Below are 17,372 nucleotides of genomic sequence, written 5' to 3'. Positions count from 1 at the left end.
TAGATGCTGTGCGCATGTACACAGCATCTATTCTCGCTCTGCATACCCGCTGCTCTGCTATGCAGAGCAACGGTGTATGCTTCCTCCAACTTCCCCCCCACCGCGGGACACTGCGGCCCGCGGGTGGTACAGCAGGACAGTCCCAGAAAAACGGGACTGCCCCGCTGAATGCGGGACAGTTGGGAGGTGCGCTACAGCCCTGCTGCATACATTTTAATATCATACACTGGATACCGCCTAATATCATATACTGCATAACTCCTAGTGGTGTATTTACTAAACTGCGGGTTTATAGGAGTGGAGATACTGCCCATAGCAACCAATCAGATTCTACTTATTTATTAGCACCTTCTATAAGAAAATAGCTGGTTGCTATGAGCCACTGTCTGTAAACCAGCAGTTTAGTAAACATCCCCTGGTATCATGTGTTGCTTACCTCCTAATATTATATACTGTTTACCTACTAATATTATATACTGCTTACCTCCTAATATTATATACTGCTTACCTACTAATATTATATACTGCTTACCTCCTAATATTATAAACTGCTTACCTCCTAATATTATATACTGCTTACCTCCTAATATTATATACTGCTTACCTACTAATATTATATACTGCTTACCTCCTAATATTATATACTGTTTACCTACTAATATTATATACTGCTTACCTCCTAATATTATATACTGCTTACCTACTAATATTATATACTGCTTACCTCCTAATATTATATACTGCTTACCTCCTAATATTATATACTGTTTACCTACTAATATTATATACTGCTTACCTCCTAATATTATATACTGCTTACCTCCTAATATTATATACTGCTTACCTACTAATATTATATACTGCTTACCTCCTAATATTATATACTGTTTACCTACTAATATTATATACTGCTTACCTCCTAATATTATATACTGCTTACCTACTAATATTATATACTGCTTACCTCCTAATATTATATACTGCTTACCTCCTAATATTATATACTGTTTACCTACTAATATTATATACTGCTTACCTCCTAATATTATATACTGCTTACCTACTAATATTATATACTGCTTACCTACTAATATTATATACTGCTTATCTCCTAATATTATATACTGCTTACCTCCTAATATTATATACTGTTTACCTACTAATATTATATACTGCTTACCTCCTAATATTATATACTGCTTACCTACTAATATTATATACTGCTTACCTCCTAATATTATAAACTGCTTACCTCCTAATATTATATACTGCTTACCTCCTAATATTATATACTGCTTACCTACTAATATTATATACTGCTTACCTCCTAATATTATATACTGTTTACCTACTAATATTATATACTGCTTACCTCCTAATATTATATACTGCTTACCTACTAATATTATATACTGCTTACCTCCTAATATTATATACTGCTTACCTCCTAATATTATATACTGTTTACCTACTAATATTATATACTGCTTACCTCCTAATATTATATACTGCTTACCTCCTAATATTATATACTGCTTACCTACTAATATTATATACTGCTTACCTCCTAATATTATATACTGTTTACCTACTAATATTATATACTGCTTACCTCCTAATATTATATACTGCTTACCTACTAATATTATATACTGCTTACCTCCTAATATTATATACTGCTTACCTCCTAATATTATATACTGTTTACCTACTAATATTATATACTGCTTACCTCCTAATATTATATACTGCTTACCTCCTAATATTATATACTGCTTACCTCCTAATATTATATACTGTTTACCTACTAATATTATATACTGCTTACCTCCTAATATTATATACTGCTTACCTCCTAATATTATATACTGCTTACCTCCTAATATTATATACTGCTTACCTACTAATATTATATACTGCTTACCTCCTAATATTATATACTGTTTACCTACTAATATTATATACTGCTTACCTCCTAATATTATATACTGCTTACCTACTAATATTATATACTGCTTACCTCCTAATATTATATACTGCTTACCTCCTAATATTATATACTGCTTACCTACTAATATTATATACTGCTTACCTCCTAATATTATAAACTGCTTGCCTCCTAATATTATATACTGCTTACCTCCTAATATTATATACTGCTTGCCTCCTAATATTATATACTGCTTACCTACTAATATTATATACTGCTTACCTACTAATATTATAAACTGCTTACCTCCTAATATTATAAACTGCTTACCTCCTAATATTATATACTGCTTACCTCCTAATATTATATACTGCTTACCTCCTAATATTATATACTGCTTACCTCCTAATATTATATACTGCTTACCTCCTAATATTATATACTGTTTACCTACTAATATTATATACTGCTTACCTACTAATATTATATACTGCTTACCTACTAATATTATATACTGCTTACCTCCTAATATTATAAACTGCTTACCTCCTAATATTATATACTGCTTACCTCCTAATATTATATACTGCTTACCTCCTAATATTATATACTGCTTACCTCCTAATATTATATACTGCTTACCTCCTAATATTATATACTGCTTACCTACTAATATCATGAATTTATTTAATTGTGGCCTATTGTCCCTGTACTGATGCAAACAAATGCTGGGACTCCCTTGTTTAAAAGAAGGGTGCACAATTCAGTTAGGCACAGGGTTTGCCACGTGAGGAATAGCTCTGAGTTTCACACCTGAAACAAGTCAACTAATTGGCAACCCATAGATTCTGCACAAAGTACTGGAATATATGGGTTTCCCCACCCGTTAAAATGCAGAGTCTGCAGTTTAGTGCAGATTTTTCCTCACAACTGAGGCTACAAGCTAAAATCTACCCTCAGGCGCTTAGCACGCCGGGTTCTCGCAGCTAATGGAATTGGGCAGCGCGTTCATTTAGCTGCAGGGTAAAACCCCACGCCTAATTGAATCTCCCCCAATGTCTGCAGACAAGGACTAAAAGAGTACACGAAAAATAAAAAAAAATACAGATGTAATGGGGGAGGGGGAAAATTAGCAAAAAAAAAATCATAAATGCATTACATTTACCAGTGCAGATTTTGTTATAAAACCCTACACGCATAATCCGTTACATGTAGTTGCCTCTTTTGGAAATTGCAATGTCTCCTGAAAACAATAAGGTATAATTTGTCTGGGTAATGCGTAAAAAAAATGAGTAATATTGAGGTTGGAATGAGCTGAGCGCAGACTACAAAACATGGTCTCAGCACAGGACTAATAAATCTCTCAGCAGCAAAGGGGTTACGTGGTGATTCCACAAACGGCAGGGAAAATACAGGTAAAAAATGTAGGTGGCTGTGACAGATGAGAGAGCTGAAACCTCTAAGCTCCTATACATTCCCTTCCACGTCGCTGGCGAAATGCGTTTCAAAAAGCCAAACCATTACTTAATAAATCCAGCGGCACTGAGGCAGTTTTGATACTCCCAAAATACCCACTAATTAATAAATCTCCCTCATAAAGTAGATTTGACCAAAGTAAGCCGTGAACGTAATATTCGCTATATACTCGGCAGTTAGAATTTATAGAGGATCGCAAAGCTTAGACTATGAAAGTCATAGTTGAATACTACGCTGCAATTAGATCGTCATCTTTAGATTACTTTATTTCCAAAAATAGTTACCTGAAAATAAAACCAAATTTCAATCATTTTTCATTTGTGCAAGTAAAAAATCTCTCAATGTGCAACTCAAGAAGCACAAACCGGTCTTTCCAGTTAGCAGACGGTCACACCTAGCTCCAATTCTTTGCACTCTGCTGTTTGTACAGTATGGGGAACAATATGAGACATATATTAAATATCCCTGGCCGGGTGATCACAAGCAGAAAATTATGGGCAGCGTAGGTGTTTTAAAGTTTGTTTTTCACATTCATTATCACTAAAGCGTCTTTCTTATAATAGTACGATAACAGTACTTAGGGCCTCATTCAGAGATGTACGCAAAGCCGATAGTTTGCGTACATCTCTGATGATGGGAAGCCTGCACATGCGTAGTACTCGTTCTGCGGCACCTTTGCTAAGCAGTCGCTGTGCATGTGCAGTGCGGCTTTGGAGTAAGCGAAGTGGCAATAAAGCGTTCCACTGCATTCGACATTGCGTTCATCTCTTGAATCATGGCCCATTGTACCTGGGGGAGAAGCGAGAGACGACACCAACAAAATCATAAATCTTATTAACCTTACATGAAACTGCCCCAACATGCTCCTATCGGCAGAGGCGCAAAAGTAAGCTGCATTTTTATAAGATCGAATGGAATCTTCTCTGGGGACGCTGCTTTATCCCTTAGATCGCTTCCGTGTCAGCCCTATCCCAGATTTGGGGGTCTAGTTACTAAGCAGTGTTAGGAGACAGAGTGAAAAGTGATAAGGTACCAGCCAATCAGGTCCCAACTGTCATTTTTGCAAACACAGCCTGTGAGATGACAGTTGGGAGCTGATTGGCTGGCACCTTATCACTTCTCACTCTGTCTCCTAACACTGCTTAGTAACTAGACCCCTTAACTTCATGTCTGAAGCCAAAGTGACGGGCGTTCCTGGGCGATCTCTGATAGGTGGAGAGTAGTGTATGCAAAAATAGTTAGATCAGTGGGCGTATTATTGGAGCGTCACAGGCTTGTGAATGGTAGTGGCTGCGTCCCCAGAAGCACAGTCTGGTTGAATATGGGATCCCGGCGGTCAGAATCCTGGCGCCGGCATCCCGACAGGGTTAGTATACCGACTCTAACTCCTACCCCTAAATATAACCTTCCCTCCTCGCAGCCTAAACCTAACTCTCCCCTGTTAGTGCCTAAACCTAACCTACCCCCCCACCCCATTAACCCTCCCCCTAACCCCAGTATTTACCGCCATGATGCCGGCGGTCGGAATTCTAGCAAGTGTCGGGATTCCAGCGCTGGCATGCCTCCTCCCATGGATATTGATCGGCTTTCTTTTAGTCTTGGAAACCACCAGAACTAGAAAGTCTCCATCTTGTCTCCTACTGCAAAGGAGAAGAGAGGAAACTGAAATCAGATTTCTTAGTGAAAGTCACAATATAAATGATAATTAAAAAAGAAAACCTGAATACATTAGTCCTCTGATACATCACTTGCTTGGGTACTGGTAATGTATCTATCACATCAGTGGTTCCCAAACTGTGTGCCGTGGCGCCCTGGGGTGCCTCGGGACACTTGACAGGGTGCCTCAGGTTGGTGAACCACCATCAAATCAAATTATTTATGGTCAATGTAATTAGTAAATATGTGGATAAACAGAAGAGCAATCCTGTCCCCCACCACATAACTGGAGCTAAGGATGACAGGTCAGCACAATTAGTTATTTTTTTTTATTTCTCATTAAGAAACTTTTGGCCTAGGGGTGCCTTGAAAACAACACTGATACTCTAGGGAACCGTGATTCAAAAAAGTTTGGGAATCCAATCACTGTACTTCATGTTTCCTCTTACAGATCCAATCTAGGAAAGGAATTGTGAAGTTAGTTCGGGTGTGGAATCCGTGGGGTTTTGGAGAGTGGCAGGGCAGCTGGAATGATAAGTAAGTCTTATGTATAGATTCCGTGCCGTCATTATTTCATGCTTAGGAAATATAGGGGTCTATTTACTATACAGTGTTAGGAGACAGAGGGTCTCATTCAGACACACTCGCAAGCGCTGTACGCTCGCAAGCGGGTCGGTTACCCAAATGCGCATGCGCACGACGGAGGCGCCTCCGTCGTGCGCATGTGCGAGACCCGAATAACGATGGGGTAGCCGTCGTTATGGGTTTCGCACCAAAGGGGGCGTGCTGTCGATGGTGAGTGACAGCATGCCCCCTTTGGTGGGCGTGCCGGGGGCGTGGCTGCCCAGACGGAGGCGTTCCCATGGGAACGCCTACCGTCTGGGTCCGGCCCCACTGACATCACTAGTGATGTCAGTGGGGGTGTTTTTGGCTCTGATAGAGCCAAAAGCACTCCGGGCTTGCGGCAGACGAGACCCTACCACAAGGGTCTCGTCGCAGGCCCAATGGTCGCGATGGTCTTGACCATCGCGACCTCCTTTTTAGCTGCTCGCATAAGCTATGGGTGGTCACCCACAGCTATGCGAGCGGCCAGGAGGCCGCTCCAATTTTAGGTAGGCCGGCCCTGATTCAGAGCGAGCGCTCTGGTCAGAGCGTCCCGCTCTGAATCAGGCCCAGAGTGAAAAGTGATAAGGTGCCAGCCAATCAGCTCCCAACTGTCATCTCACAGGCTGTGTTTGAAAAATGACAGTTGGGAGCTGATTGGCTGGCACCTTATCACTTTTAACTCTGTCTCCTAACACTGCTTAGTAACTAGACCCCATAATGTTCTTGGACCTCTCGCAATGCAGACAGTGCGGTCTGTTCCCCACTCAAAGCATGGATGACTATATGCGGGGGCGTATTTATTATGGGTGCAGGGTGTGCGGTGCAGGGGGGCCACGGCGGTGCCGGTGTCAGCGCTGTAAAAACATCTAGAAAATGGCCGCCACGGCCATTTTCCCGTCGTTTTGCGCATGCACAGTGATAATGGCTGCCGCACACTCTAGTGGCCAGAGCAGTGCAGCGCTGGCTGCGCAGCACTCAGTGCGCTTCCGGCCACCGGACTGAGAGGAAGGGGTCTGTGACAGAGACTGCACGCGGGCCCCCTCCTCTCTAGAAACAACCCTAACTATATACTTTACCTTTTGATATTTAAAAATTCAATGCTGCCGCCGGGTTGGGTACAGGATTCAGGCACTCGGGATCCTGACGGTCAGAATCCTGACGCTAGCATCTCAACAGGGTTAGGGTACCGACACCTGTCGGTCAGTATCCTAATGCTCCCCTTATCCCTATTCCTAACCCTCCCTCACCAGACCAAAACGCAAAGAGGCAGTATTGATGGGAAGTTGTGGCGATTTCTCCCATATTTTGTGAATGGAAATAAATGTGTATATTCATCCGTATGCTACGTTGCGTGCATCTCTGCGGCTGGCCTTCCCTATTCTGGGAGCCCCACAGAAAGAAAGCTTTAGGATGTGGCATATATACTCCCCCCCTCTAATTCCAGATGCTATTCCCACTTTAGCAGGGGCGAGTAAAACCAGTCTTCCGTTTGTAGAGAGGTTATTATGCTTACAAGTATCCTAAGGTGCCCTATTGTCTTGGAGCTGTTGATTAAGGCAACACTCACCCTCCCAAGCCACATAAGTAGTCCTTCTCTCTCCTAGGGGATGTACTAAGTGGTGCCAAGTGCCAGGGAGGCTACAGCCAGGTGTGTGCATCATGGGCAAAGCCACGGACGGGGGAGCGTGAGGACTTGCAAGAGATCACTCAGTCTAGCTCTGCCGTGACACAAGAGGATAACCCTGCATGGGGTCGTCATAGGCAAAGCCAAGGCGTTTGAGAGTGAGGACTTGCAAGGTTAAGATACACAGCGGAAGGGGTCACTCCCTGTATGTTTTTGCAATTTTGGCATATTTTTTTTTATTAAATGAGATTCTCTTTTATTAAGACACAAAAAAATCACACCACATTAATGCAGGAAAAATGTACAAATAAATCAGAGTGGTTAAAGTCCTTTTTGTCATCAGTGTAGTATATATTTACTAAGATATATCACTGTAATATTTAGGTGAAAGGAAGATACAGATTTTATTGTTAATGAATGCATATATGCAGATTATGGCGTTTCCACGGGATGCAGTCAGGAAGCCGGCGGTTGAAATGCCGACTGCCGGCTTCCCGACTGTCTAATCCTGGCAGGGGTCTAATGACAGGCGTCGAAATCCCAACACCTGTCATTTTACCTACGCCGGGAGCACAACCTTCATTCGGTATGCCGAATGGCGGGCACAGACAGCCACGGGGGTGGGGTGGGGGGAGGATTAGGTTAAGGGCTCCCTGGGCAGTCTTAGAGTTTGGCACCCCCCGGGAGGGTTAGGCTAGGGGAGGGGGGGTTAGGGTTAAGCACCCCAGGGGGGAGGTTAGGGTTAGGCACCCACCGGGAGACTTAGGTTTAGGCTGCAGGGAATGGGGGGTTAGGTTTAGGCACTTGGGGGGGGTTAGGGTTAGGCACTTGGGGGGAGGTTAGGGTTAGGCACCCTTAAGGGAGGGTTAGGGTTAGGGGGGGTAAGGTTAATTTTAGTTAAAATACTTACCTGCCGTGATCTTCAGTTTCCGGTCTTCCGGCGTTGGGCGGTATTTTAGCCCTAACCATGTAGTGACTTCACCAACATCTACATAAGATGAGACACAATCAGAAATGTCTCCGCTCTCCTGTTTTTCAGATGCCCACAGTGGAACGATCTGAAGGAGGAGGACAGGATGGCTCTGCTGAGGGTCCGAGACGATGGAGAGTTCTGGTACCTGATATCTTGTAGTGTTGCAAAGTCATCAATTATTGTAACAGGATATTTTATAGCACTGTACTAATGAATTAGGTGAAACCTAGGGATTTGGGATTCCGGCCCTCATTCAGAGCCGTACGCTCTGAATGAGGGCCGCCCTCCATAAAAATGGAGCGTCCTCCTGGACGCTCGTATAGCTGTGGGTCACCACCCACAGCCTATACGAGCGTGCAGTTTGATGGCCGCGATGGTCGTGACCATCGCGACCATCGAAACTGCGAGCCGGAGCCTGCGGTTGAGGTTTTCAACCGCAAGCCCCGGAGTGATTTTGGCTCTATCAGAGCCAAAATCACTCCCACTGACATAACTAGTGACGTCAGTGGGCCGGCTTCTGATGGTAGGCACGCCCCCGGCATGCCCCCGGCACGCCCACCAAAGGGGGCGTGCTGTCAATCAACATCGACAGCACGCCCCCTTTGATCAGACACAACGAGCGAAGGAAAGTCCTTCGCTCGTCGCGTCTGGCGGATGCGCACGACGGAGCTCCCGCCGTCGTGCGCATGCGCAGAGCACAACATTGACCCACTTGCGAGCGGACAGCCGCTTGCGAGTGGGTCTGAATCAGGCCCTCCATTCCTAAATTTGGCTCAAATTATATCCTACTGAGGGCTGATGTAGATTTGGATGCAAAAGCCACCGTCTGTTTTTTTTCTTGACGAATTGCGCGTTTACACAAAACGTGTCCCACGCGGACCGCAAGAGAGATGCACTAGCGCCTCTTTGAAGGCAGATTACTTGCAAGTGCTCGATCTCCAGTGCAAGAAGCGATGCGATGATGATAACAATTTTGATTGGCCAGTAGCGTCTGAATCCCCCCCTCTCTTATATTAATACGTTAGTAATGTGGTTGCTGCTATTTCTTAGCATTATTAGAGAAATATTTGTAAAAAAAAAGACCCATCTCCTTTTAAACTCTTAAAGGGGGAGCTGGCGGGCGTGTGATATTGATTTTAAATGGAAATTGGCACATTATCACCATATTTGCCAACTTTAAAATGTTGCCTGAGAGAATCACGTCCTGAAATGTTTGTCCCAGGCTAACATGAATGCAGTCATGTACAGTACAACCTCTCTAACTGGACTATTGCATATAGGGCCTGATTCAGAGCCGCTCGTAAGCGGCCGCTCGTTCGCTCCGAGCGATGTTTGCACAACTGCGCATGTGTACGGATTGTAATACGCATGCACGAACCAGTCAGTGCGGCCGAAAATCGTTTGTTCGCTAAATAGCGAATGCCTGCTATTTTGAGTGACAGAATGAGGCGTATGTGGGTGGTAACAGGGGAAGGTGCTTGAAAACGGGGAGTGGTGATCAGAACGCAGGCGTGCTTAAAGGTCAAAACAGGCGCTTTATGGGTGTGCATAATTAATACAGCAGCGTCACTGACCACGTCACTGGGTTATTTTATAGCCAGAACTGCTCGCAAGATTGCGGTAGGAAAAACCAACCACAAGAATAGCGAGCAGTTCATACGCTGGTCGATGTACTCGATTAATCTAATAAATAGTGGACATGACGTAGGATGCGAGCGGCCAGGGGGCGTAGTTTCCCAAAAAACGACCGCAAGTTTTGTACGCTCGTTCAGACCTAGAGGCGTGAACAGACCGCAAAGAGCGAACGGTTCATTTGAATAGCCACCCCTTTTTTCTGAACGAGTGAGCGCAAATAGCGTCCGGCTCTGAATCAGACCCATAATTCAGTCCATAGCCACAATATTTTATTCAGTTACTGTTAATGACTCATGTGTCTCTTCTTACGGTCACCAGGATGTCTTGGGAAGATTTTCTTTGCGAGTTTTCCAGGCTCATAGTTTGCAATCGGATGCCAGTATTTCTGGATTGGGGAACTCAGCATAAGAAATGGTACAAGAGCATCTACTGGAACAAGTGGAGCAGGGAGGACAGCTCCTGGAACATCTTCAATAAAGGTAAAAGCTCCGGGCTGGCCAAATGTTCCATATAGGAGAACGGAGCAGGACTTTATAGCCGAACAGTTCTAACAAAATAATAAATCGACTGTTACTGTCAGTAGTGCAAAACTATTAAAGAAAGTCCAGCTGCTGAATTAATTATCCTGCACAACAAGTTGCAGATGTATTTCCTGGGAGCTGTTTTTCAAAGCAAGTAGGCGCCCTGGCACACATAAAGCAGGAGTGAGCGTCTGCATATACTGTGGTTTGTGTGGGGAATATTTATTTAAAAATTGCGATCTGTCCCCGAAAATTAACATTCGTTATCGCATATTTTTAGATGGTTAATTATGAAATTGCAGTCTCCAGGACAAGGGCTCCCATAAGAGCCCATCCTGGCGATGAGTAAGAGGTAATGGCTTACGCTTAGGTGGGAATTTGGCACGCTCTAATAAAGAGACGACATTTCCAAGGTCATTTTGAAGGCTGGAGGTTGTGGTAAGAAATACATGTTAGTTAGATGCCATAAACCGCAAACATTGCAAGCTAATAAAAAACAAGCACCCCTCCCCCCAAAAAAACAAGCATCCCTCCCCCCCAAAACAAGCATACTCCGTGCAGTGGGTTCCCCCTACCTTCTGTGGTTGACGCCATCTCCCCATTTATATTTGGGTAGGTGGTGCATGTAATTAGGAAAGGCTCTAGTACAGTGACAGACTTTGCTTTCAGATACCATTTGAAAAGATGGTGATGGCTACTGAGGGACCAGCAGCTGTGTGGGGTATGCTCTGGGTACAGGTTGTGCGGTGCGGGGCCTCCCTGTACCCAAGAGCCAGTGTGCACCTAAAACCCTGCACCCATTATAGATGCACCTGTGGACCCACTATGTTTCCATTGAAACCTTGAACTTAATTGACTCTCCATACAGAAGTGGCTATCGGCACAGGAGAAGTCTTGCAGGTGAAGTCAGAGCTAGTTATCAGACATGAGGTGGGACCCATGTCAGAGGTAGATCTAAGCAGTGAGTGATATGAGACTTGTAAGATAAAGTTGTTGGTCGCGTTGTTGAGGGCTTTGTAGGTGATTAAAATAGATCGAATTGGCTTCTTGAGGCTTTGCTGGACCAGAGAAGGGATTTGCAGAAGGATCTAGTGACAGTGGTATGGTGAGAGAGAGGATAAGTCTTGTTGCTGCGTTGGGTACGGATTACTGCATTGACCTATTACCCGCACTATAAAAGAAGAAATATCTCACACAGCAAGAGGCGCTATGTGGTTACCACATTTATCTACTATATCCTGCTCAAACAAAAAGCACCATAGTGAAAGCAACCAAAGTATAGAATTGCAATAATCACCAAGTATTTGTAGATGATGTAGTCATTAGATATTCACTTGAGCATAAAACACAAACAGATTTCAATTATTAGGTATCTTCTATTGGAGAATCTGTAGGAAATAAGGACCTCGCTAGATGTGATTGCTCGCCCCCAGCGTATGCAAATTATTCAAAGTGACGCCATGGGAACCGATCGCATAAGCATGCCCACCATGTCTTCGCGAGCGGCCAGCGTACGGCCAATCGCACAGGCAGAGCCACCCACCAGCACACGTCATCTCCAGGAAGTGTATTAAAACATCGGTACATCGAGGACAATCGGAAGCGATCGCAGCGCTTGTGGTTGCCTTACCCTACCGCAAGCACTGCGAGGACTTCAGTGTAAATAAAACGCATGTGACGTGTACTATGACGCTGCCTGTTAATTATGCACGCCTTAAAAACGGCGTTGAAACACCCAGGTACGCTTGCGTTCACACCTCCACTCCCCCGTTATTAGTGTCCTGCCCCTGTTACCACCCACAAACGGCCTCTCCTGTCACTAATTTCACTGGGCTGTCTGTGCTGGGCGAGCGAGCGGCCTGCGATCGCACAGAGTAGTTCGCGCACGCACAGAACAAAGCGGGCGCATGTGCATTCGCAAACCATCAGGCCGATTGCGAGCGCACAGCGCTTGCGAGAGACTCTGAATCAGGTACTAAGTGTCTTCCTTCCCTTCCATCTCGGTCAAGGAAGACACAAAAAAAGCAAAATATATTCTTTTATATTGTATTTGGGGTGTATATATGTGGATGTACATTTTTTTCACATGGTTTGTGCTGCACTGTTGTTTTTTAATTGCGCACGGTTTCAAAAATCTCATATCTTTTGGCATGTTACCTGCACTGCCTGTTGCCTTTCAATATATATCTCACATCTCACACTGTTAATGCATATAAATGTATACTTTTGTATTGTCATTTTAGACTCCTTCTACAAGAACCCTCAGTACATTATAACAGTGACTGAATCTGACGATGTGAATAAAGGCTATAACGTGGTCATCTCCCTCATGCAGAGCAACAGGAACCGGCAGAAATTCGATGGCGAGTGGCTGCCGATGGGCTTCCTGCTGCTTCCGGTACGTGACTCTTGCGGGTAACTGATCCGCAAATAGCGAGACGTTAAAGACAAATGGCTGGCTGGGCATTAATGCGAGAAAGGGCTGGCTGTGACAGAGGACGCATAATGCTGATTAAGCAATATGGTAATTGTCACAGCAATCAACAGAGAAATACAATATATTCTTGTGTTTAGCTAAATGCTGAATTGATTATATTGAATGCGCACATTGCCCGCAGCTCTCACATTTATTGCAAAGTTATTCAACTGTGATTTGTTTTCAGGTTCCACTAATGTGTTTGCAAACAGCGGAACACTAGTTCAGGATCAGATTATATACCAACCATATATTACCATTAGAAGGGGCTGTTATACACGCGTCTGATCCCCTCGCTCACACAGCCGTCTCCTCGCTGCCTCTCCTCATGTCTGTCTTGGTTTATACGGTATACGTTCAGGAAGCCGGCGGACGGAATGCCGACCGCCGACTACCAGACATCGTTATCTCGACTAGGGACGAATGACAGGCATCTAAATCTAGACGCCTGTCATTTGACCGAAGTCGGGAGACCGGCGCCCGGCATCCCGATCGAGGGGCGGGAGGGTTAGGTTTAGGACTCCCAGGGGGGACTTAGGGTTAGGCACCCCCCCGGTAGGTTAGGGTTAGGCTAGGGGAAGGGAGGGTTAGGGTTAGGCACCCCCGGGGGGAGGTTAGGGTTAGGCACTGGGGGGGGAAGGGGGGGTTAGGTTTAGGCACTTAGAGGGGGGATTAGGGTTAGTCACTGGGGGGGAAGGTTAGGGTTAGGCACCCCCCCGGGAGGTTAGGGTTAGGCTAGGGGAAGGGAGGGTTAGGCACCCCCGAGGGGAGGTTAGGGTTAGGCACTGGGGGGGAAGGGGGGGTTAGGTTTAGGCACTTAGAGGGGGGATTAGGGTTAGTCACTGGGGGGGAAGGTTAGGGTTAGGCACTCTAAAGGAGGGTTAGGGTTAGGAGGTAGATTAGGTTAGTCGTTGCCTAGGGACGATCGGGATTTCTTCCTCTGTCGGCCAGGCGCTGTCGGGATTTGAACCGCCGGCAAGGGGTTCTGTGGTAATTCATATCGATTCCGTAAATACACTTGAATTCTTTAACATTGAATCGTTCTTGTCTCATAACTCAAACCCTTGAGGCCTCGGAATTATTAGGACACGTGTGGATCGGTTCCTCTAGTTTTAGTTACAGTGTACTTTGGGCAGAGTCCATGTGATCTGGATTCCTTGTTCTACATTTCAACCTAATTACATTGGACATTTTGGGGCGGGATGCACTATCATCAAATATGCAGTTTCACATGTGCACCAAGCTTCGGAGAGCGATGTTTTCCACAGCTTGGACCCGTGGCCCAATAGAAGCCTATGGACTTCTTATCGCAGTGTACTTTGAGAGGGATCTAATCGAATCCCTCCCTGCAACCACTGCGGCTCGTGCGTCATACAATGCATGCACAGCGGGACTACAGGGTCATTAAAAGAATAAGAACCTGGGATGAGAACTAGGAAAGAGAACAGAAAGATGAAAGAAGACTGGGTGTACTTAGGGAATCGATATGATTCCCGGCAGCGCCTGGCCGACCACAGCAGAGTTCCTGGCAGCGGAAACCCGACAGCGCTGGAAATCCCGATCGTCGATAGGTAAGTATGTTCTAACCTAACCCCCTAACCCTAACCCTCCTTAGGGGTGCCTAACCCTAACCTCCCCCCCAAGTGCCTAACCCTAATCCCCCCTCTAAGAGGGGTATTCAATATGAAACGTTAACTTCACTGTCGAAGTTAACGTTTCATATCGGAGCTTTTTCCTGCGTTAAAGTCTGGTGCGCGCTCCCGCTTATCCCCGTATTCAATATAAAATTAACGAAGTTGGATTTGCGTAAAGTTACAAATTTTTCCTTAAAATAATTGTAAGACCCCCCTAAAGTTGTAAAAACATGGGGGAACACTATGGGTACCCCAGTTTTAGCCTTTAATTGAAAGTCGGGGATTTAAATAGCCGCAGCAGGTGTTTTTTTCCCGACATTGAATAAGTGATGCAGAAGAGCACTTAGGTTATTTTTTTTGTTTTTTTAAGTGGTCCCATCAAATTTGGGGTACATGAAAATGGGTACTAGCATATATTTAAGTCCCTAAAGTAATTTTTTAAAAATTCTGCATTTGTGCACCTGCCGCTATAATTCTATTCTAGAAAACACGTGCCGCATACATGCAGAATAGCCCTGAACCTATTTCCCTATCGTTAAACAATTTTTTCCCATTTTTTTTTTCACCCCAATTGTTAAATTCATTTTTTGGGGTGTCCCTATTTTTTTTTTTTTACTTTTTTGACACAGTTCTTTTTTAAATGTCATTCCCAGGGGTGCAGGCTATTTTTTTTAAGCCTGCACCTCTAAACCCCAATTCTGCACTTTTTTTCGACACCTATTCAATGGTGAAAAGTTATCCCCGTTTTTTATCAAAGACTTGTCAAAACTGCGATAAGTCTTTGAAATTGAATACGGTGTAAAAGTGAAACCTGCGATAATGACGTCATACCTCCGATATTAACGCAAAAATGATGTTATCGCACCCATATTGAATACCCCTGTTAGTGTCTAACCCTAACCCCCCTGTTCCCCGCTGCCTAAACCTAAGTCCCCTGGGGAGGTGCCTAACTATAAGTCTCCCCCGGGGGTGCCTAACCCTCCCTCCCCCTAGCCTAAGCCTAACCCTCCGGGGGGGTGCCTAACCCTCCCCCCCCCCGCGGCTGTCCGCTCGTGGCGCCCGGCATCCCTTCAATCGGGACGCCGGACGGCGGTCTCCCGGCTTCGGGGAAATGTCAGGCGTCTACATCTAGACGCCTGGCATTTCACCCTCGCCGGGATATGACAGTCGGTAAGCCGGCTGCCGGTATTAAGGCAACCGTCTTCCGATTATATACCGTACTTAGAGACTGCTATTCATTTGCATGGGGTTGAGGGCTCGGATGTTAGGGGTAGCCATGCAACCCATGTACCAGAGCCCAAATATCTCCTGGAGCCCTGGGGCTGGGAATGTGGCTGCTGTGATCACTGTTACACCAATATGTGCAATTACATTAAACGTTACTGTATTATGAAAACAGATATTTATTATTGTACTGTACTTTATAAACTACTTATTTAAAATTGTATTATCTTGTAGTCTAAGGGGCATATCCAATTAAGCAGCAGCTAATTGTCGGTGCTGACCGATTCAATGAAATGGCGAAACCCTGCGTGTTAAATACCCGAGGGTGCACTTTTCTTCTAAGCCACGGCAGCTGCACCCTTGGGATTTAACGCACAGGGAAACCCTTAGATTCCTGTATGTTACACAGAATGTATGGGTGACTGCGCTGTACCCGAGGTTATACTGCGCAACGAAAATGCCAGATAATTGAATAACTTAACAGGTGTGAACCCGGAGCTTTTCCCTTCAAGGTAAACCCCACATTTAATTAGATATGCCCCTAAGAATTTACACCAACGTTAACAATCAGTTTCTCCTCCATAATAACTGTAATTGATGTTACTTACAGTATATAAATAATGTTATATATTATTTCAGCCAATCTTCTGCATAATGACATTGTTATGTCTGTCTTTCTTTTAGGTGGATTCCAAGGTATGAGATGAAAGCAGATCTTTGGTGAAAATAAACCAGCTAGAATGGAGACAACAGTAACCCTAACAGCAGAATAATAAATCTAACACTAAAACGCTAGAAAAAGACAGGGAGGAAGGAGCATGTAGCAGCGAGTTAGGATGAGAGCTGGAAGGCCTTGAGGAAGTAGTGGGTCTTGAAAGCCCATTTAAAGATTTGCAGAGGGGTTGAGAGTCTGATAAGGGGGAGGGGGAGAGTTCCAGAGGTGGGGAGCAGTATGGGCAACATCTTGGAGACGTGAGTGGGAGGAAGTAATCAGTTGGCTGGAGAGGGGGCGTGTATTCGTGTAGAGAAGTGGGCGGGTGGGAGTGTGAAGGGAGATGAGATCAGAGATGTAAATGGGAGAAGATTGGGTGAGGGCTTTGTAAGCGAGTGTGAGAAGCTTGGGAGAAGATTGGGTTTTGCAGGGGAAGGGGAACCAGGGTAGGGCTTGTAGGAGAGGGGAGGCAGATGTAGAACGTTTGGAGAGGAAGATGAGCCTGGCAGCAGCATTGAGAACAGAGTGGAGAGGAGAGAGATGGGAGTCAGGGAGGCCGGATAGGACGAGGTTACAGTAGTCCAGTCTGGAGATGACCAGTGAGTGGATGAGGGTCTTAGTAGCATTATGGGTGAGAAATGCTCTGATCCTGGCAATATTTTTGAAATGGTAATGGCAGGACTGAGTAGTCTGGTTTTACACACACCACTCTCACAATATGTATCTATTCCGTGTATCCGCACGCTAGAGGCCCAGGTGGAGAGATGTGGCCACGTACAAAGCGAATTGCGGTTGCTCTCTGCACTGCATGCGCAGCCTGACGGTAATTGTGAGAAGTGTCTGCTTTTGGACTTGAGTTGGATTCATTCATTACGGATCACTTTAGCGGTCGCAGCTGCGATTAC

General features: G+C 44.8%; 1 protein-coding gene across 1 annotated transcript in view; it reads left to right on the top strand.

The window, feature by feature from the left end:
- Positions 1 to 17,372, top strand: part of LOC148532359 (calpain-2 catalytic subunit-like) — an 85,180-nt gene that overhangs the window by 18,427 nt on the left and 49,381 nt on the right. The window contains exons 6-10 of the mRNA XM_088467958.1: positions 5,514 to 5,599; positions 8,332 to 8,406; positions 10,219 to 10,379; positions 12,665 to 12,819; positions 16,440 to 16,451. Of these exons, the coding sequence (XP_088324084.1) occupies positions 5,514 to 5,599; positions 8,332 to 8,406; positions 10,219 to 10,379; positions 12,665 to 12,819; positions 16,440 to 16,451 (489 nt within the window). The remainder of the gene's footprint in view (positions 1 to 5,513; positions 5,600 to 8,331; positions 8,407 to 10,218; positions 10,380 to 12,664; positions 12,820 to 16,439; positions 16,452 to 17,372) is intronic.

This window comes from Taudactylus pleione, unplaced genomic scaffold (assembly GCF_031769625.1).
Source record: "Taudactylus pleione unplaced genomic scaffold, aTauple2 ptg000079l, whole genome shotgun sequence".
NCBI lineage: Eukaryota > Metazoa > Chordata > Amphibia > Anura > Myobatrachidae > Taudactylus > Taudactylus pleione.
Note: the sequence above shows the minus strand (reverse complement) of the source record. Positions and strands in the feature narration are given on the sequence as shown.